We start from the raw sequence: 22,030 nt of genomic DNA on the forward strand, positions 1-22,030 counted from the left end.
CACCAACCCTCGTACGCCACTAACCCTCACACCACACCAACCCTCACACCACACCAACCCTCACACCACACCAACCTTCACACCACACCAACCCTCACACCACACCAACCCTCACACCACACCAACCCTCACACCACACCAACCCTCACACCACACCAACCCTCACACCACACTAACCCTCACACCACACCAACCCTCATACGCCACTAACCCTCACACCACACCAACCCTCACATAACACCAACCCTCACACCACACCAACCCTCACACCACACTAACCCTCACACCACACCAACCCTCACACCACACCAACCCTCACACCACACCAACCCTCATACGCCACTAACCCTCACACCACACCAACCCTCACACTACACCAACCCTCATACGCCACTAACCCTCACACCACACCAACCTTCACACCACACCAACCCTCACACCACACCAACCCTCACACCACACCAACCCTCACACCACACCAACCCTCACACCACACCAACCCTCACACCACACCAACCCTCATACGCCACTAACCCTCACACCACACCAACCCTCACATAACACCAACCCTCACACCACACCAACCCTCACACCACACCAACCCTCACACCACACCAACCCTCACACCACACTAACCCTCACACCACACCAACCCTCATACGCCACTAACCCTCACACCACACCAACCCTCACATAACACCAACCCTCACACCACACCAACCCTCACACCACACTAACCCTCACACCACACCAACCCTCACACCACACCAACCTTCACACCACACCAACCCTCACACCACACTAACCCTCACACCACACCAACGGCTTGACACTATGACATTACCACCCTGGCTTGACACTACCACCCTGGCTTGACACTACCACCCTGGCTTGACACTACCACCCTGGCTTGACACTACCACCCTGGCTTGACACTACCACCCTGGCTTGACACTACCACCCTGGCTTGACACTACCACCCTGGCTTGACACTACCACCCTGGCTTGACATTACCACCCTGGCTTGACACTACCACCTTGGCTTGACACTACCACCCTGGCTTGACACTACCACCCTGGCTTGACACTACCACCCTGGCTTGACACTACCACCCTGGCTTGACACTACCACTCTGGCTTGACACTACCACCCTGGCTTGACACTACCACCCTGGCTTGACACTACCACCCTGGCTTGACACTACCACCCTGGCTTGACACTACCACCCTGGCTTGACACTACCACCCTGGCTTGACACTACCACCCTTCCTTGACACTACCACCCTGGCTTGACACTACCACCCTGGCTTGACACTACCACCCTGGCTTGACACACAGAGGAAAAAAACGCGTGTTTTCCATACACTGTCATACTTTAGCTTACATCAATAATAATCACACAAAAGAATAACAGGAAATTAACAAGAAATAAACAATAATTAGTATTAACATTTATATTTCGATTACTATCATTATTGATTTTTATTATCCTCATTAACTTTGATAATAAAGGCAAGATGTACAAAAAAAGAAGTAAAGCGTTTCAGGAATTACTTTCACAACAAGGAATCGTAGTGAAAGCGACCTACGACCCACGAACACGACCCACGAACACGACCCACGACTTACGATAAACGACCCACGAACACGACCAACGAGAACGACCCACGACTTACGATAAACGACCCACGAACACGACCCACGACTTACGATAAACGACCCACGAACACGACCCACGACTTACGATAAACGACCCACGAACACGACCAACGAGAACGACTCACTGGGAACGTAACTTTTTTTTTAAATGAGATCAAGATTCTCAGAGACGAGACAGCTGTCCATCCTGGCCGGAAAACTTGGTCGAACTCGGGATGAGAAGATGATGAGAGGTGGGAGGGGGAGCCCTGGGAGGGGGAGCCCTGGGAGAGGGAGCCCTGGGAGGGGGAGCCCTGGGAGGGGGAGCCCGGGGAGGGGAACCCCTGGGAGGGGATCCCTGGGAGGGGGACCCTGGGAGGGGCAGCCCTGGGAGGGGAACCCCTGGGAGGGGGAGCCCTGGGAGGGAGGGAACAAGTTTTCTTTTATAGGATGGGGAGCTGGATGTGTTGGTCTATGATGGGAGGGGAGGAAGGTGGAGAGGTTCTGGATGGGAAGGGGTTTAGAGCGGGATAGGAGGAGGCGAAGAGGTCATGCATGTGATGGGGAGGTGAAGGGATCCTGGATGGAATGGGAAGGGTGGGGTGGGAAGGGTTCTGGACGAGATGGTAACAGGGAAAGGCGTCATAAAAACGATATAGGTGGACGGGAGAGTGTCATATATGGGGTGAGAGTAGGAGGGGTAGTGGATGGGACGGGAGTCATGGGAACGAGTCCTGGATGAGATAGAAGGGATGGGAGGTACGAGGAGAGGAAATAGGGACCACAATGAGCTCAGAGAAGGGCCCTTGCACCTTCCCGGACCCTGATCTGTCTAGGTCTGGGAACATGCGAATCTAAATTGTTTGGAGCAGATGGATAGGGATCCAGGTAGGATAGTAGAGAGATGGAGACCTCCATGGACCTGGAGCAGAGGGATAGGAACCCAGGTAGGATAGTAGAGAGATGGAGACCTACAAGGACCTAAAGCAGAGGGATAGGAACCCAGGTAGGGTAGGAGAGAGATAGAGACATACATGGGCATGGGACAGAGGGATAAGAACCCAGGTAGGGTAGGAGAGAGATGGAGACCTACATGGACCTAAAGCAGAGGGATAGGAACCCAGGTAGGGTAGGAGAGAGATGGAGACCTACACAGACTCGGAGGAGAGGCACCGGCATGGGACAGAGGGATAGGAACCCAGGTAGGGTAGGAGAGAGATGGAGACCTACACAGACTCGGAGGAGAGGCACCGGCATGGGACAGAGGGATAGGGACCCAGATAGGGTAGGAGAGAGATGGAGACCTACACAGACTCGGAGGAGAGGCACCGGGACTCGAGATGACTGGCAGGAGAAGTGTGGACAAAATATTTCCAGTTCATATCAATTAATCAGAAATTATTCCTTAACAACAGGAGAAGCTTCATATTTCAGCCTTACTATTGAACAATATTAATCTAATACCATAGATTATAATGACCAAATGCCACACCGTTTATCTGCTTTATACAAAACTAAAAAATTCTAATAGAATTAAGGGGGGAAATTAACCAATTAAATAAATACCGTTTCACCTTGTTACACTTCACCTGTCAACCTCTCAGCCAAACAAGGTTGTCTTCTATATAATTAATCTAAGATATGCTCGCGTCCCAAGACACGGTGCCTCGTAAACTTATTACTCAGCTGTGAAGAATTACATCGCCATTATTAGTAGTATTATTGGTACATTATTTTTATTACATTATTAATATTATTACATTATTAATATTATTACATTATTATAATTATTATTATTATATTATAATTAATATATTATGCATTATTATTTCATTTAAGTTACACGTTAGAGCGGTGGTTGCAGTAGAACAATACTAATACTATAAATTAAATTTAGTATTTGATTTATAACAAGTTACTTGACAGAGTTAGTTATAATCAGTTAATTGGCATGGAGTAGAGCGAGGGTGGAGAAGCTAACAGTCTTGGCTGGCTTGGTGAGGTCTTGGCTGGCTTGGTGACGTCTTGGCTGGCTTGGTGACGTCTTGGCTGGCTTGGTGACGTCTTGGCTGGCTTGGTGACGTCTTGGCTGGCTTGGTGAGGTCTTGGCTGGCTTGGTGAGGTCTTGGTTGGCTTGGTGAGGTCTTGGCTGGCTTGGTGACGTCTTGGCAGGCTTGGTGAGGTCTTGGCTGGCTTGGTGAGGTCTTGGCTGGCTTGGTGAGGTCTTGGCTGGCTTGGTGAGGTCTTGGCTGGCTTGGTGAGGTCTTGGCTGGCTTGGTGAGGTTTTGGCTGGCTTGGTGAGGTCTTGGCTGGCTTGGTGAGGTCTTGGCTGGCTTGGTGACGTCTTGGCTGGCTTGGTGAGGTCTTGGCTGGCTTGGTGACGTCTTGGCAGGCTTGGTGAGGTCTTGGCTGGCTTGGTGAGGTCTTGGCTGGCTTGGTGACGTCTTGGCAGGCTTGGTGAGGTCTTGGCTGGCTTGGTGAGGTCTTGGCTGGCTTGGTGACGTCTTGGCAGGCTTGGTGAGGTCTTGGCTGGCTTGGTGAGGTCTTGGCTGGCTTGGTGAGGTCTTGGCTGGCTTGGTGAGGTCTTGGCTGGCTTGGTGACGTCTTGGCTGGCTTGGTGACGTCTTGGCTGGCTTGGTGAGGTCTTGGCTGGCTTGGTGATGTCTTGGCTGGCTTGGTGACGTCTTGGCTGGCTTGGTGAGGTCTTGGCTGGCTTGGTGACGTCTTGGCTGGCTTGGTGACGTCTTGACTGGCTTGGTGACGTCTTGACTGGCTTGGTGACGTCTTAGCTGGCTTGGTGACGTCTTGGCTGGCTTGGTGACGTCTTGGCTGGCTTGGTGACGTCTTGGCTGGCTTGGTGACGTCTTGACTGGCTTGGTGATGCATTGGCTGGCTTCGTGACGCCTTGGGTAGCTTGGTGACGTCTTGGCTGGCTTGGTGACGTCTTGGCTGGCTTGGTGACGTCTTGGCTGGCTTGGTGACGTCTTGGCTGGCTTGATGACGCCTTGGTTGGCTTGGTGACGTCTTGGCTGGCTTGGTGACGCCTTTGTTGGCTTGGTGATGCATTGGCTGGCTTCGAGACGCCTTGGGTAGCTTGGTGACGTCTTGGCTGGCTTGGTGACGTCTTGGCTGGCTTGGTGACGCCTTGGTTGGCTTGGTGACGTCTTGGTTGGCTTGGTGACGTCTTGGTTGGCTTGGTGACGTCTTGGCTGGCTTGGTGACGGAAGTACCTCAAAGTGTTACCATTAAAATATACATTATAATCCCAGCTGCCACGTTCTATAAACACCAATAAAATAGGACAAAAGTCTTATTATACAGCGTGAGGGGTTGGACGTTGCCCCAGACTCACAAGACCATCTGGCCTCGGACTTGAGTGATTACATCACTGCAGTAAAGGCCAGTTTGTGTATGGAACCTTAGACGTTGTGGAGCCATTTTCCGTCCATACGAGCCAGTTGAAAACTATGATTAGTATCCCGCCAAACACACACCGAAACTACGACGTTGGTACAACGTTCGAACAAGTTCTAACACCTCCTAACCAGTTATAACAACCAATATAGCAAGCTGTAACAACGTTCTAATACGTCATAAACACGTTAAGCCAAGATGTAACAACTTTATTACAAGTTGTAACAAGCGGAAAATAGAGACAGTTTCGGTTTGTGTTTCCAGGAATTAACATTTATATTTTGATTACTATCATTATCATTATTGATTTTTATTATCCTTATTAACTTTGATAATGGAATTACTAAGGGTGAGCGTAGTTAGGGTTAGTCGCTTAATTTGTAAGAAATAGATGAATGCAGGATTTGTCACAGGTAATCTGCGTAAATCCGTAATTATTATTTATTTAATGTGAGAACATTTGCAGATTGAGGGAGATGCAGCCTTCAGTGTAAGGTAAAGCTTTCTGTCCAATTTCTTATGTGTGGCGTCAGTTGAGACCGACCCGTAACAATAGTGTCTAAACATCTCTCAAATTTGAACGACTAAGTTCCAGCTAAATTTTAAAGTTTTTCTGTATAAAACCCATAATTTGAGCCCTTTGTAAAAAGCACAAATTTTATAACTGAGTGGGACATGTTATTGGTGTTCCCACAAGACGACTCACGTCACTGGAGAAGAGACGAAACAGTAGACATGATCCCGACGTGTACAATTCTCAAGGAATCGAACACGTAAAAGATAATGGGTCATTTGAAATAGTGTCAGAGGAGGAGAAACAGGAGGAAACTACTAAACCCAATTAGTCACAGCCAGAGAGGATAGAATTTCAGAGACAAAGTAGCAAGGAAGATGATGATCCATCACCTGGGTGATGAGGTAGGAGGTGCCAGCACACACTATATAGATACACATGTACATATAACTTAACATGGGTTAGGGATTAAGTTGAGTGAGGGTTGAGACGCAGGAGTCAAAAGATAAAGCTCAATTGACAGCTAGAACAGGCAGGTGAGGATTGCGGGTTGCACGCACGCGCGCGCACGCACACACACACACACACACACACACACACACACACACACACACACACACACACACACACACCATTCATTCGTTTAACTCCGCCTCATCTATATGGTGATCCAGCAGACTGGCGAATTAATGGTGGCCGGAGCTGCCACGATGACGTCCTCAGGTGTCCCCACCCTGGGCGTCCCCACCCTGGGCGTCCCCACCCTGGGTGTCTCCACCCTGGGTGTCCACACCCTGGGTGTCCCCACCCTGGGTGTCTCCACCCTGGGTGTCCACACCCTGGGTGTCCCCACCCTGGGTGTCCACACCCTGGGTGTCCCCACCCTGGGTGTCTCCACCCTGGGTGTCCACACCTGGGCGTCCCCACCCTGGGTGTCTCCACCCTGGGTGTCCACACCCTGGGTGTCCCCACCCTGGGTGTCCACACCCTGGGTGTCCCCACCCTGGGTGTCTCCACCCTGGGTGTCCACACCCTGGGTGTCCACACCCTGGGTGTCCACACCCTGGGTGTCCACACCCTGGGTGTCTCCACCCTGGGTGTCCACACCCTGGGTGTCCCCACCCTGGGTGTCCACACCCTGGGTGTCCCCACCCTGGGTGTCTCCACCCTGGGTGTCCACACCCTGGGTGTCCACACCCTGGGTGTCCCCACCCTGGGTGTCTCCACCCTGGGTGTCCACACCCTGGGTGTCCACACCCTGGGTGTCTCCACCCTGGGTGTCTCCACCCTGGGTGTCCACACCCTGGGTGTCCACACCCTGGGTGTCCACACCCTGGGTGTCTCCACCCTGGGTGTCCACTCCCTGGGTGTCTCCACCCTGGGTGTCCACACCCTGGGTGTCCCCACCCTGGGTGTCTCCACCCTGGGTGTCCCCACCCTGGGTGTCCCCACCCTGGGTGTCCCCACCCTGGGTGTCCCCACCCTGGGTGTCCCCACCCTGGGTGTCCACACCCTGGGTGTCCACACCCTGGGTGTCTCCACCCTGGGTGTCTCCACCCTGGGTGTCTCCACCCTGGGTGTCCACACCCTGGGTGTCCCCACCCTGGGTGTCCCCACCCTGGGTGTCCCCACCCTGGGTGTCCCCACCCTGGGTGTCTCCACCCTGGGTGTCCACACCCTGGGTGTCCCCACCCTGGGTGTCCCCACCCTGGGTGTCTCCACCCTGGGTGTCTCCACCCTGGGTGTCCCCACCCTGGGTGTCCACACCCTGGGTGTCCACACCCTGGGTGTCCCCACCCTGGGTGTCCACACCCTGGGTGTCCCCACCCTGGGTGTCCACACCCTGGGTGTCTCCACCCTGGGTGTCCCCACCCTGGGTGTCTCCACCCTGGGTGTCCACACCCTGGGTGTCTCCACCCTGGGTGTCCACACCCTGGGTGTCCACACCCTGGGTGTCCCCACCCTGGGTGTCCCCACCCTGGGTGTCTCCACCCTGGGTGTCTCCACCCTGGGTGTCCACACCCTGGGTGTCCCCACCCTGGGTGTCTCCACCCTGGGTATCCACACCCTGGGTGTCTCCACCCTGGGTGTCCCCACCCTGGGTGTCCCCACCCTGGGTGTCCACACCCTGGGTGTCCCCACCCTGGGTGTCCCCACCCTGGGTGTCCACACCCTGGGTGTCCCCACCCTGGGTGTCCCCACCCTGGGTGTCCCCACCCTGGGTGTCCCCACCCTGGGTGTCCCCACCCTGGGTGTCCCCACCCTGGGTGTCCCCACCCTGGGTGTCCCCACCCTGGGTGTCCCCACCCTGGGTGTCCCCACCCTGGGTGTCCCCACCCTGGGTGTCCCCACCCTGGGTGTCCCCACCCTGGGTGTCCCCACCCTGGGTGTCCCCACCCTGGGTGTCCCCACCCTGGGTGTCCCCACCCTGGGTGTCCACACCCTGGGTGTTCCCACCCTGGGTGTCCCCACCCTGGGTGTCCACACCCTGGGTGTCCCCACCCTGGGTGTCCCCACCCTGGCCAGGGTGATGGTGGTGTAGGTACTTACCTATTAATGCCTGTACCTATTATTGTTATATTATTACTATTAGTTATTGTACCTGTGGCATTATAATTCAGTTATTCTAACGATCAAATGCTGTGTCGAATCTGGCCTTAACTAAGTGAATAGAGGCGGCTGCCACACCTTATCTCAGTGTGTCCCTCCTGATGACCACCCGTACACAGGACGAGTATTTCCTGGCACACCGTCGGCTCATGTCCGTGTCCAGCTTCCACCTGTGTCGCCATGTCCAACTTTCCCTGGCTTTGAAGAGGCTATACTTGTCCATATCGTCTTTTCCACTCAGTATCTTATATGTTATGATCATATCTCCTGTTTTTAGTATCGTCGAGGGTTGTGAGATATGGTTCCATTAGACTGTCCTCACAGCTTAACCCTCTTTACTCTGGCACTAATCACTTTGCAAACATTTTTACTTCAATGTTGTTTCTATCATGTTATGTTTTATGCAATGTTTTTTGAGCCGGTCGGCCGAGCGAACAGCACGCTGGACTTGTGATCCTGTGGTCCCGGGTTCGATCCCGGGCGCCGGCGAGAAACAATGGGCAGAGTTTCTTTCACCCTATGCCTCTGTTACCTAGCAATAAAATAGGTACCTGGGTGTTAGTCAGCTGTCACGGGCTGCTTCCTGGGGGTGGAGGCCTGGTCGAGGACCGGGCCGCGGGGACACTAAAGCCCCGAAATCATCTCAAGATAACCTCAAGAGATGCTTCATAAGGTGCGGACTCCATGCCGGTGCTGCATATTTCAGTATTTGTCTAACAAATGTTGTGTAGATTACCTTGGAGTATTGATTTAAGTTTCAAAACGATGTTCCTATATTTGCCAGCGTCCCATATGCTGCCGATGTTATCCTGATTGTGTGTGTCTCTGGTGTTTGTTCTAGAATTATATTCGCCCTCAAATCTTAGTATTTTACACTACACACTTTACATTTACACTTTCTATTTTTCAATTCCTATAGTTGCCTTCCCATTTTTGGTGTATATTACTCCTGGTCTCCTTTCTCATTTTTATTACCTTACACTTGATGGGATTTAATACCAGCAACCATCTGCCTGACTACTTTTGGAGTTTAAGATCTTAACTTCCTACAGTCCTCCTCAGTCTTTAAATTGCTTATCAGATTTGTGTTATCTGCAAAGACTGGCATGTATGAGCTCAATCCCTCGGGTTGGTCGGTCATATAAATTAGGAACAGCAGCCGTCCCAGGACAGAGTCTTGTGGGACCCCGCTTGTTGCATTCCTCCAGCTGGAAACCTCCTGTCTGAGTCTTTGCTTTCTGTCCTTCATGTACTACTTTAATAAGTTCAGTATTTTCTCAGTCACAGCCTTCTTTCACCCGAGGCCGGCTTCATTCATGACCCAGAAGGAAGGTACCTGCGACGGCGCTGGAAAAAATGATATTGGCGTTTGCCTTTCCAATGGAGACTTTCGGCGCCGTGGAGAGGGGAAACCTGCTGCATGGGTAACAGCTTCTCCTCCGTATCAACCTACCCCTGGCTTTGCACTCTGGAGAGGCCACTCCAGACCCACAACCAGAGCGCAACTCTACAGTCTCCTGAGACTGATGGATACCTACTACTATTTTCTCAGTTATACTAGCAAGCTTCTTCATCATGTACACCTGTTATTTTGCCAGTAATAGTTTCGAAAGCTATTTTGAAGATCTAGGAAAATATAGTCTACCCAACCTTCCTTTTACTGCTTTGTTTTAATAGCCCCGTCATAAATCTAGCAAGTTAGTCGCACACGACTTTCCATTTGTAAATCCGTTCTGACCTTTTATCACAGAGTTTGTCCACTCTCACCCCGTCCTCCAAACAAAGACCCAAAAGTTCATTCCATGCACCCGCCAAACCCCCTGTTTATGAATGAAAAACGGTTTACACACGACTCAACTGATTTCTTTCGAACACTTCCGGAACACGTGTTTCACTGACGACTTTTGTTCGAACCCCAACGCTGTAAATGCTTCACCCACGTACCTCAAATACAAATAATCGCCAACAGAACCTAAACACCTAACCTAATTTATGCCTATATATGTACAATATGCTAATGTATTATAATATTACTTTATATTTGAGAAAACTCCCGTTTTGAATGAACAGCATGTTAACATTTATGAATGCGTCTGTGGGATTGACCGCTGGATGGAATGGACTTGAGTCGAGGACGGGTTGCCTCTCTAGCTGCTCCATTATCCTCCACCTCATTACTTTCTACACCAATTTACACGGAATACTTGTCACTGGCACCGACCTGTAATTACGTGCCTCCTGTCTATCCAAGTGTGCTATTTATATGTTTCAAGGTCGCTCTACTATTTATACATTCCAAGGTTGTCTGAGCTTCGAGTCGACAATCCATCAAAGATAGATCAATACCCTCCCCCCCCCATACCCTATTGTGCTAGGTTAATCATTGTGTTACTCTGATTACAGAGTTTAATCAATACGTATTTGTGAGGGAGTATACCCACACACACATACTCACAGGTATACTCAAGTGTCCTGATATTTTAGTATATTTGATTTGATCTAGAAGGCTAAGTCAACCGGTTATTAATTGTTGCGTGTGGCGGCCACATACACTTCTCTCCCATATATAGTGACACTTCCCCCTGTATATAGTCTACAAGTCACACTTCCCCCTGTATATAGTCTACAAGCTCCACTTCCCCCTGTATATAGTCTACAAGCTCCACTTCCCCCTGTATATAGTCTACAAGCTCCACTTCCCCCTGTATATAGTCTACAAGTCACACTTCCCCCTGTATATAGTCTACAAGCCCCTCTTCCCCCTGTATATAGTCTACAAGCCCCTCTTCCCCCTGTATATAGTCTACAAGCCCCTCTTCCCCCTGTATATAGTCTACAAGCCCCTCTTCCCCCTGTATATAGTCTACAAGCCCCACTTCCCCCTGTATATAGTCTACAAGCTCCACTTCCCCCTGTATATAGTCTACAAGCTCCACTTCCCCCTGTATATAGTCTATAAGCCCCTCTTCCCCCTGTATATAGTCTACAAGCCCCTCTTCCCCCTGTATATAGTCTACAAGCCCCTCTTCCCCCTGTATATAGTCTACAATCCACACTTCCCCCTGTATATAGTCTACAAGCCCCTCTTCCCCCTGTATATAGTCTACAAGCCCCTCTTCCCCCTGTATATAGTCTACAAGCCCCTCTTCCCCCTGTATATAGTCTACAAGCCCCTCTTCCCCCTGTATATAGTCTACAAGCTCCACTTCCCCCTGTATATAGTCTACAAGCTCCACTTCCCCCTGTATATAGTCTACAAGCCCCACTTCCCCCTGTATATAGTCTACAAGCCCCTCTTCCCCCTGTATATAGTCTACAAGCCCCTCTTCCCCCTGTATATAGTCTACAAGCCCCTCTTCCCCCTGTATATAGTCTACAAGCCCCTCTTCCCCCTGTATATAGTCTACAAGCCCCTCTTCCCCCTGTATATAGTCTACAAGCCCCTCTTCCCCCTGTATATAGTCTACAAGCTCCACTTCCCCCTGTATATAGTCTACAAGCTCCACTTCCCCCTGTATATAGTCTACAAGCCTCTCTTCCCCCTGTATATAGTCTACAAGCTCCACTTCCCCCTGTATGTAGACTACAAGCTCCACTTCCCCCTGTATATAGTCTACAAGCCCCACTTCCCCCTGTATATAGTCTACAAGCCCCTCTTCCCCCTGTATATAGTCTACAAGCCCCACTTCCCTCCTGTATATAGTCTACAAGCCCCACTTCCCCCTGTATATAGTCTACAAGCCCCACTTCCCCCTTGTATATAGTCTACAAGCCCCACTTCCCTCCTGTATATAGTCTACAAGCCCCACTTCCCCCTGTATATAGTCTACAAGCCCCACTTCCCCCCCCCTGTACATAGTCTACAAGCTCCATAGTTTGATTGGGGTACGTTTAAGGAAAAATATGAACCCAGAAGTTTATGTTAGGTTGCAACCCGTCCTCAGAGCAAGTCCATTCCACCCAGCGGTCGACCTCAGAGACGCAGTCATCAATTTTAACATGTTGTTCATTCAAAATATGAATTTCTCAAATATAAATTAATGTTGTTATATATTAGCAAACTGTGCATATTTAGGTATAGGTTAGGGTTAAGTGTTTATGTCCTGTTTGCGATTATTTGTATTTGTAGTACGTGGGTGAAGCATTTACAGCGTTGTGGTTCGAACAAAAGTCGTCAGTGAAGCACTTGTTCCGGAAGTGTTCGAACGTCATCAGTTGTGAGTCGTGTGTAAACCGTTTTTCAGTCATAAACAGCTGGGGTTTGGGTCTGTGAGGACGGGCTGTGTGTTAGTTGCAAATTGGGTGAAGGTGGGTAAGAAACCCACCCTAGGAGGCAAGATGGCTGACATACCCAGGCTCGGGAGGAAGCGTTTCCCGCCGAAAGCCAACCGGAAGTGAGGACACTAGGTCTCCAGGAAAGTTGGAATTGTGATTGGTTGCCGCCAGGGACGCAGCCAATGAGAACACGCCGTCGCGTGACGCACGTCACCACCAGAGTCGTTGGCGGGAAGGACAGGCGGCGCCACTTTACTCCACGTATTCCTCTGGGAGACGGACGAACCCTTTGTCTCTCCAGCAAGACGCAGTCTAGCCCGTGGAGGTGGATGCCACAGCTGGTATAAATCTATAATGAAGGCAGTGGAGACGCCGAGCAGCTGCCCGGGAAAAATTCAGGAGTGCCCAAACTGCGAGAAGTGAGACTTCATGGCGCATTAGTGTACCTTTCTACCAGGAGGGCGGGCTGGAAATGCCAGCTGAGTGACCTTCGAGCCGCTCCTGGGGTTTGGAGCGACCGGAGACAAATGGAGGTGGTCTTGGTCGACGATCGGAGGGTTGTGAGGGAACCTGGTCGAGTGTAGCCTCCAGGAACAGCACCCTGCAGTGTGGGAGGCAAGGCAGACCAGGAAGCCTGTGCACTGGGAGGCAAGACCATCTGGGATCCTCATGTCGGCCCTACGACTGTGATTCAACGAGGACGATTTGGAGATGATCAACCAGGATCGAGAGGATGCCCTGGTGACCATTATGCCAACCACAACAGTCAACCGTGACAGGAGCGTCGAGTCTACAGTCATTTTATATTATATATATATACATTATAATATATATATATATATATATATATATATATATATATATATATATATATATTATATATATATATATATATATATATTAGTATATTTTGGTAGCAGTCTTTCCTGTAGACATATATTATTAAATATGACCGAAAAAGTAAGATTAATAATTCTAACACGAATTTTCTCAATCTTTCGTACATTTCTTTTCACTGTTGGAGGTAATTCAAAAATCAATTCTCCAAAATTCATTTTTATTTCTAGTCTGACGCGACACGAGCGCGTTTCGTAAAACTTATTACATTTTCAAAGACTTTAGTTTACAAATACACAACTGAATAGAACTTACACATCTCCGTTTTTGTTTATATCTACATTTGAGTGAGGTGGATGGGGTGAGGTGGCATTAATAGGGTATTAATTTCATCAACACAAGACAGAACAAGAGGTGGCATTAATAGGGTATTAATTTCATCAACACAAGACAGAACACGAAACAATGGGTATTGAAATGGAAGTGATTGTAGAAAGCCTATTGGTCCATATTTCTTGATGCTTCTATATTGGAGCGGAGTCTTGAGGTGGGTAGAATATAGTTGTGCATTAATTGGCTGTTGACTGCTGGTGTTGACTTCTTAATGTGTAGTGCCTCGCAAACGTCAAGCCGCCTGCTATCGCTGTATCTATCGATGATTTCTGTGTTGTTTACTAGGATTTCTCTGGCGATGGTTTGGTTGTGGGAAGAGATTATATGTTCCTTAATGGAGCCCTGTTGTTTATGCATCGTTAAACGCCTAGAAAGAGATGTTGTTGTCTTGCCTATATACTGGGTTTTTTGGAGCTTACAGTCCCCAAAGCATCAAGAAATATGGAGCAATAGGCTTTCTACAATCAATTCCATTTCAATACCCATTGTTTCGTGTTCTGTCTTGTGTTGATGAAATTAATACCCTATTAATGCCACCTCTTGTTCTGTCTTGTGTTGATGAAATTAATACCCTATTAATGCCACCTCACCCCATCCACCTCACTCAAATGTAGATATAAACAAAAACGGAGATGTGCAAGTTCTATTCAGTTGTGTATTTGTAAACTAAAGTCTTTGAAAATGTAATAAGTTTTACGAAACGCGCTCGTGTCGCGTCAGACTAGAAATAAAAATGAATTTTGGAGAATTGATTTTTGAATTACCTCCAACAGTGAAAAGAAATGTACGAAAGATTGAGAAAATTCGTGTTAGAATTATTAATCTTACTTTTTCGGTCATATTTAATAATATATATATATATATATATATATATATATATATATATATATATATATATATATATATATATATATATATATATATGCCCACTGATATGCTCAAGAATGTGTGTGTTGGTACTTTAGGATATTTGATTTGATTCATAAGGCCAAGGCAACCAGTTACTGAAGGGAGCACTGTAAAGTTCATGAAGAATTTATTTGTGATTAAGTTTGCTAACTAGTATCCAATGTTGTGATTTAGTTTAGCATCAGTGTATTAAGTATTGAGACATTACACGTGGTGCTAAAAGACATCACTAACTTGCAGTAAGGAGGAATCTAGGCAGTGTTGCCGTTTATAACTTCAGATTTATGTTTATATAAACCTAAACGTTTATAACTAAACATTTATAACCAAACATTATTTCAGTAAACGTATATGTTCCTTTTATTATGATGTTTGGTATTAAGTCTTCCATCTTCACTTAGTAAATTGTTTACCAGGGTTTATGACCCAGTATGAGTACCACCGTCTAAGTTTGAGCCAAGTAGGACAACGTCAGTGAAGTTAGCTGAGAGCGGCAGTGAGAGCTGGCCAGGTTAGCTACCTTAGGGAAGAGAGTTACTCTTGTGGAGGCTAGGCCGAGGGTACCGAACCCTGGGCACTGATGCTCGTGAAGACACTGCGGCCCAGGGGACCATAACAATGGCCACTGATGGCCAACAGTGGCATCTATTGGCCATCAGTGGCCAACAGATGTGAGCCCGGGGGTACAGATGTGAGCCCGGGGGTACAGATGTGAGCCCGGGGGTACAGATGTGAGCCCGGGGGTACAGATGTGAGCCCGGGGGGTACAGATGTGAGCCCGGGGGTACAGATGTGAGCCCGGGGGTACATATGTGAGCCCGGGGGTACAGATGTGAGCCCGGGGGTACAGATGTGAGCCCGGGGGTACAGATGTGAGCCCGGGGGTACACATGTGAGCCCGGGGTACAGATGTGAGCCCGGGGGTACAGATGTGAGCCCGGGGGTACAGATGTGAGCCCGGGGGTACAGATGTGAGCCCGGGGGTACAGATGTGAGCCCGGGGGTACAGATGTGAGCCCGGGGGTACAGATGTGAGCCCGGGGTACAGATGTGAGCCCGGGGGTGCAGATGTGAGCCCGGGGGTACAGATGTGAGCCCGGGGGTACAGATGTGAGCCCGGGGGTACAGATGTGAGCCCGGGGGTACAGATGTGAGCCCGGGGGTACAGATGTGAGCCCGGGGGTACAGATGTGAGCCCGGGGGTACAGATGTGAGCCGGGGGGTACAGATGTGAGCCCGGGGGTACAGATGTGAGCCCGGGGGGGTACAGATGTGAGCCCGGGGGGTACAGATGTGAGCCCGGGGGGTACAGATGTGAGCCCGGGGGGGGGGGGTACAGATGTGAGCCCGGGGGTACAGATGTGAGCCCGGGTTACAGATGTGAACCCGGGGGTACAGATGTGAGCCCCGGGGGTACAAATGTGAGCCCGGGGTACAGATGTGAGCCCGGGGTACAGATATGAGCCCGCGGGTACAGATGTGAGCCCGGGGGTACAGATGTGAGCCCCGGGGGTACAGATGTGAGCCCGGGGGTACAGATGTGAGCCCCGGGGGTACAGATGTGAGCCCGGGGGTACAGATGTGAGCCCGGGGGTACAGATGTGAGCCCCGGGGGTACAGATGTGAGCCCGCGGGTACAGATGTGAGCCCGGGGGTACAGATGTGAGCCCGGGGGTACAGATGTGAGCCCCGGGTTACAGATGTGAGCCCGGGGGGTACAGATGTGAGCCCGGGGTACAGATGTGAGCCCCGGGGGTACAGATGTAAGCCCGGGGGTACAGATGTAAGCCCGGGGGTACAGATGTGAGCCCCGGGGGTACAGATGTGAGCACGGGGGGGGGAAGTCCAGATGTGAGGGTACTTTCAGCGAGTGGAAGGAACAAGTAAACAATTATCCAAACTCCGTATTAAACAAGCCACGTTGACCAATTAAAACAGGATACTACAAATTGGCCAATCATGGCCCAAGCTACTGCAACCTGACCAATTATAACTTTGATCCGTGTTTCCGCGACAGTATTTATTGGCCAGCTCTTCCACCTAACCACATTTCAAATCTTACAGCCGCCAATCAAAATTAAGTTCACTAAACTTGTGGCCAGCTGCAACGAGAAGGGAGAGGGAGGGAGGGAGGGAGGGAGAGAGAGAGAGAGAGAGAGAGAGAGAGAGAGAGAGAGAGAGAGAGAGAGAGAGAGAGAGAGCAGGAGTCGTCTGGCAGAGTGAAGGTGTCAGAAGAGATCTAATATGTAGGCGAGTATGTGGTGTACCCGGCACTGCTCGGGTGAAGAATGGAGGCCACGTCTCCGCATCATCTTCACCACAGCAAGTTCCTACACTGCTACACTACACACGCCATTCATCGCTCGAATTTATCCTCACTGAAGCTACAAACTGTCTTCATCACTGTAACCATCTACACTACACGCAACCATCATCACTGTAGTTATCTTCAATACAATCCAAACGACCATCAGAGCTGTAAAAATTATCACTATACACTATCTTCATCACTGTTACCAAAATGTAGTGCCATTTAAATGTTGAGCGGTCGTGCAATGTTGAGCGCTCGTGTAATGTTGGGAGCTCCTGCAATGTTGAGAGCTCCTGCAATGTTGAGAGCTCCTGCAATGTTGAGAGCTCGTGTAATGTTGGGAGCTCCTGCAATGTTGAGAGCTCCTGCAATGTTGAGAGCTCGTGTAATGTTGGGAGCTCCTGCAATGTTGAGAGCTCCTGCAATGTTGAGAGCTCCTGCAATGTTGAGAGCTCCTGCAATGTTGAGAGCTCGTGTAATGTTGAGAGCTCCTGCAATGTTGAGAGCTCCTGCAATGTTGAGAGCTCCTGCAATGTTGAGAGCTCCTGCAATGTTGAGAGCTCCTGCAATGTTGAGAGCTCCTGCAATGTTGAGAGCTCCTGCAATGTTGAGAGCTCGTGCAATGTTGAGAGCTCCTGCAATGTTGAGAGCTCGTGTAATGTTGAGAGCTCCTGCAATGTTGAGAGCTCCTGCAATGTTGAGAGCTCCTGCAATGTTGAGAGCTCCTGCAATGTTGAGAGCTCCTGCAATGTTGAGAGCTCCTGCAATGTTGAGAGCTCCTGCAATGTTGAGAGCTCCTGCAATGTTGAGAGCTCGTGTAATGTTGAGAGCTCCTGCAATGTTGAGAGCTCGTGTAATGTTGAGAGCTCCTGCAATGTTGAGAGCTCCTGCAATGTTGAGAGCTCGTGTAATGTTGAGAGCTCGTGCAATGTTGAGAGCTCGTGTAATGTTGAGAGCTCCTGCAATGTTGAGAGCTCGTGTAATGTTGAGAGCTCCTGCAATGTTGAGAGCTCCTGCAATGTTGAGAGCTCCTGCAATGTTGAGAGCTCGTGTAATGTTGAGAGCTCGTGTAATGTTGAGAGCTCGTGTAATGTTGAGAGCTCCTGCAATGTTGAGAGCTCGTGTAATGTTGGGAGCTCCTGCAATGTTGGGAGATATTAGACAGAAAAAAAGTAAAAACAGAAACTAAGAAAAAGAACTGAAAAAAATATTTGAGTCAATAAAGATTAAAGAAAACGTGAAGTCAAAATCCAAGTCTAAAACATTCTAATATATAATTAGTCGTGTTTGCCGGTCACACGAGATAATGCGCCTTCAACACCACGCACGCACTATATAAAACATCTTTAAGTCAATTTACAGCTTCGCAGGATCTTGAACCAAACGGGGGGGGGGGAATAATACGATATCAACACGAAATGAAATGGTCCTCAGAGGTTCCCCCGCAGTCACAACTTGCCGGAGTGGTGTCAGCCTGCGGGTGAGCCCGGGGAGGTCACCCCTGCACACACCACAGTCAACCCACGCAAAAAGGTCGGGAAAATCAATGTTGGTCGTGGGTTGGTTTGTTGCTTTATAGAGGCTCAAAAAAATGGTTGTTTTTACCTTAGAGAATACCTTTATCACCCAATCACTTGGACTGGACGGTAGAGCGAACATCTCGCTTCATGCAGGTCGGCGTTCAATACCCGACCGTCCAAGTGGTTGGGCAGCATTCCTTCCCCCCGTCCCATCCCAAATCCTTATCCTGACCTCTTCTCAGCGCTATATAGTAGAAATGGCTTGGCGCTTTCTCTTGATATTTCCTTTCCCCTTCCCTTAAGCTACGCCACAATAACCTAGGTTATCTTGGCGTTTTTCCTTTACCGAAAATAAACCATCGACACGAACTAAAAACGTACGAATATCAGAAAATCAGAGACTCGTTCTAAACTCATAACGCGTCGCTCTCCGCTATTCACAGGCGCCCCATGATCTCACTTCACAGGACCTACACAGATAGCTTTTTTTGTACATTTAATGGAATATTCCCCTCAAAAACCAGCTTAAGGATATGGCAAGAAACACTAACTGGAGGACACATTCACCTGACTTGAATAATATAACAATTCATTAGCTTCAGCCAGATTTTGAATGCGCGCCAAGACCGCGCGGGTTCGTCCCCAAATGGCCCGGCCAATGCACCAATTTGTTCCCGAGACAAGTCCTGGGAAACAGATTTTTTTTCCGTGGCTCTGCAGTGAGCCACGAGCGAGCACAAATACGATCAGATATATTCCAGTCATATCGTACGCAAGAAAGTTGGTAAACAGGTTTCACAACCAATTCAACCCAACCAAACCTAACCTAAACCAACCGAGCTAAACCTACGCATTATAATGCATCCTAACTTGCAAACAAGTTTTGTGGAACTGTCTTGTGTACAATGTTCTAAGAACATAGTTGTTGTTATCCATCATTCTTATTGTGAGGAGTTTGCGCTCTGCAATCTGCATTCTGGGTACAGCTGTGCTAGACTACAAACTGGGAACAGCTGCGCTAGGCTATGAACTGGGAACAGCTGTGCTAGGCTACGAACTGGGAACAGCTGTGCTAGGCTACGAACTGGGTACAGCTGCGCTAGGCTACGAACTGGGAACAGCTGTGCTAGGCTACGAACTGGGAACAGCTGTGCTAGGCTACGAACTGGGAACAGCTGTGCTAGACTACAAACTGGGAACAGCTGCGCTAGGCTATGAACTGGGTACAGCTGCGCTAGGCTATGAACTGGGAACAGCTGTGCTAGGCTACGAACTGGGTACAGCTGCGCTAGGCTATGAACTGGGAACAGCTGTGCTAGGCTACGAACTGGGAACAGCTGTGCTAGGCTACGAACTGGGAACAGCTGTGCTAGGCTTCGAACTGGGAACAGCTGTGCTAGGCTACGAACTGGGAACAGCTGTGCTCGGCTACGAACTGGGAACAGCTGTGCTAGGCTACGAACTGGGTATGGATGTGCTAGGTTACGAACTGGGAACAGCTGTGCTAGGCTACGAACTGGGTATAGCTGCGCTAGGCTACGAACTGGGAACAGCTGTGCTAGGCTACGAACTGGGTATAGATGTGCTAGGCTACGAACTGGATATATCTGTGTGATGCTACGGCTTTGGTCAAGCTGTGCCAGGCTACAGCCTTGGTATAGTTGTGCCAAGATACAGACTTGGCATAGCTGTGCTAAGCTACAGCCTTGGTCTAGCTGTGTTTTGTTAGGCTAGAGCCTTGGTCTAGACTTGCTACGCCACTGCCCTAGTCTGAAGCCCAGCAAAAGCAACAAATTATCAAAAGTAATCTGATATCTTTAAGTATAAATGTAAAGTTTGTTAAAAGTAAAAAAAAAAGGTTATTTCTGTTTACAGATAATTCTGAATAATTAATACTGAATATTAATTAGAAATAAGATTAAGGTACTTGCTGGAGAAGTTTACAGCGGAGCGAATGTTCTCGTTGTCAATAAGGGCACGGAGACCCAGCTTTAGCTGCAGCTTCTCATGTCCAACCACTTGGGCTGGACGGTAGAGTGGCGGTCTCGCTTCATGCAGGTCGGCGTTCAATCCCCGACCGTCCAAGTGGTTGGGCACCATTCCTTTCCCCCGTCCCATCCCAAATCCTTGTCCTGACCCCTTCCAAGTGCTATATAGCCGTAATGACTTGGCGGTTTCCCTGATAATTCCCATCCCTTCCCAAGTTCATTGTTGACTCAACACACAAAATAGTAATCGTTTATATATCAACATTAATTAAGAGAAAAAGAGAAGAGTATTGATATGCGTTTTTATTAATTCTGAAGACTAATGCTAGGAGCGAGAATATAACTGTTGCCACGTCAATACGAGAAGGCGGGTAAGACCTTAAGACATGGTGGGGGGAACTTATCTTCAGTCTGCCAGTCTCCCGTGACGCCTCCCTCATCACCTTAATCCAACTTAGGATAACAAATGTGTCGTCATTATAAGTTGACAACGGGTATGCTATCGGCCTCAACCTTCGCGAGGGAGACCTGGCGCGGTGTGCTGCAACAGACAACATTAGAGTGGAAGAGCGCGAGTGGACTGACCTTGCATATAGTGTTGTTGATGTGGTCGGAGTGGAAGATGACGGAGGTGATGAGGCAGATGAACATGCCGACGACCGGGAGGGCGAGCAGGATCTGGCTCATGAAGCGCCAGCGCATGGTGAAGAGCACCCGTGAGACCCGCACCTCCCCGTCACCACCACCACCCACCGACGACGGCGTCATGCTGCTGCTGCTGCTGCTGCTCATCTGTCGTCGGCCGCCTGCCAGCCTCCTCCTCCTCCTGCAGTAGTGTGTGCTGGCCTCTCTCCCTGCCTCCCCGTCACCGAGCCATGACCCCGGCCTCCTGCTGCTGCTGCCCCTGCCACTGGTCGCCACACACACACACACACACTAGCAGTCAGCCACTTTGGGTGTGAACAGCTGGGGAGGAGCACCTGCTACTGAGGAAGTCACCGGCTGCCCAGGAAGGCTCCAGTAATGGTCGCTGGGAGGGTTCGTTCCTCGCGTCTCGGAAATACTAAATGCACAATACTTTTCTAAAGTGGCTGAGTGTTGAGGCTGGACTCCAGCGTGTCTGGAGGAGGAGCTCGCCACGCACGCTAAGACGCTGCACTACCCGCCACTCTACTCTCTTTTACACTCCCACCACAAATGATTTTTATCTTACTGAATTTTCAAGCAAAACTTTTAACACATTATTTACATCTTAAATAATTTGTCACGGCATATAATGACTTTCACCACAATTTTGTAAACGTCACCAAATTCCACTAATTTATGTTTTTCAATCTTTATCAAAATACACAGATTTTTTTATACACTTATAGACTCACAAGAGTAGTGGAATGTGTGTTCCGAGATGGACGCTGCCTGAGAGTAGTCATTGAAGACCCTCACTACACCTACATCCTTCAAGTCCAGGTCCTCACTCCATTCATCACATGGTTCCTCACAAAGGTCTCATAGCACGACACTTTCCTCATAACACTATTCTCTTATCGTGTACATCTACAATCCTGGAAAGCAAGAAAGGCATTTGTAAATAACCACAGTAGAAATGCATGTGAGAGAGAG

At 49.4% G+C, this 22,030-nt stretch overlaps 1 protein-coding gene across 3 annotated transcripts in view; it reads right to left on the reverse strand.

The window, feature by feature from the left end:
- The window catches only part of LOC123762018 (post-GPI attachment to proteins factor 2-like), a 289,172-nt gene that overhangs the window by 182,423 nt on the left and 84,719 nt on the right, over nucleotides 1-22,030 (reverse strand). For all 3 annotated transcript variants that reach the window (XM_069335770.1, XM_069335769.1, XM_069335768.1), the window contains exon 2: nucleotides 20,996-21,972. In XM_069335770.1, coding sequence (XP_069191871.1) covers nucleotides 20,996-21,202 — 207 coding nt within the window. In that variant the 5' untranslated portion in view covers nucleotides 21,203-21,972. The remainder of the gene's footprint in view (nucleotides 1-20,995; nucleotides 21,973-22,030) is intronic.

Source organism: Procambarus clarkii, chromosome 34, assembly GCF_040958095.1.
Source record: "Procambarus clarkii isolate CNS0578487 chromosome 34, FALCON_Pclarkii_2.0, whole genome shotgun sequence".
Classification (NCBI taxonomy): Eukaryota; Metazoa; Arthropoda; class Malacostraca; order Decapoda; family Cambaridae; genus Procambarus; species Procambarus clarkii.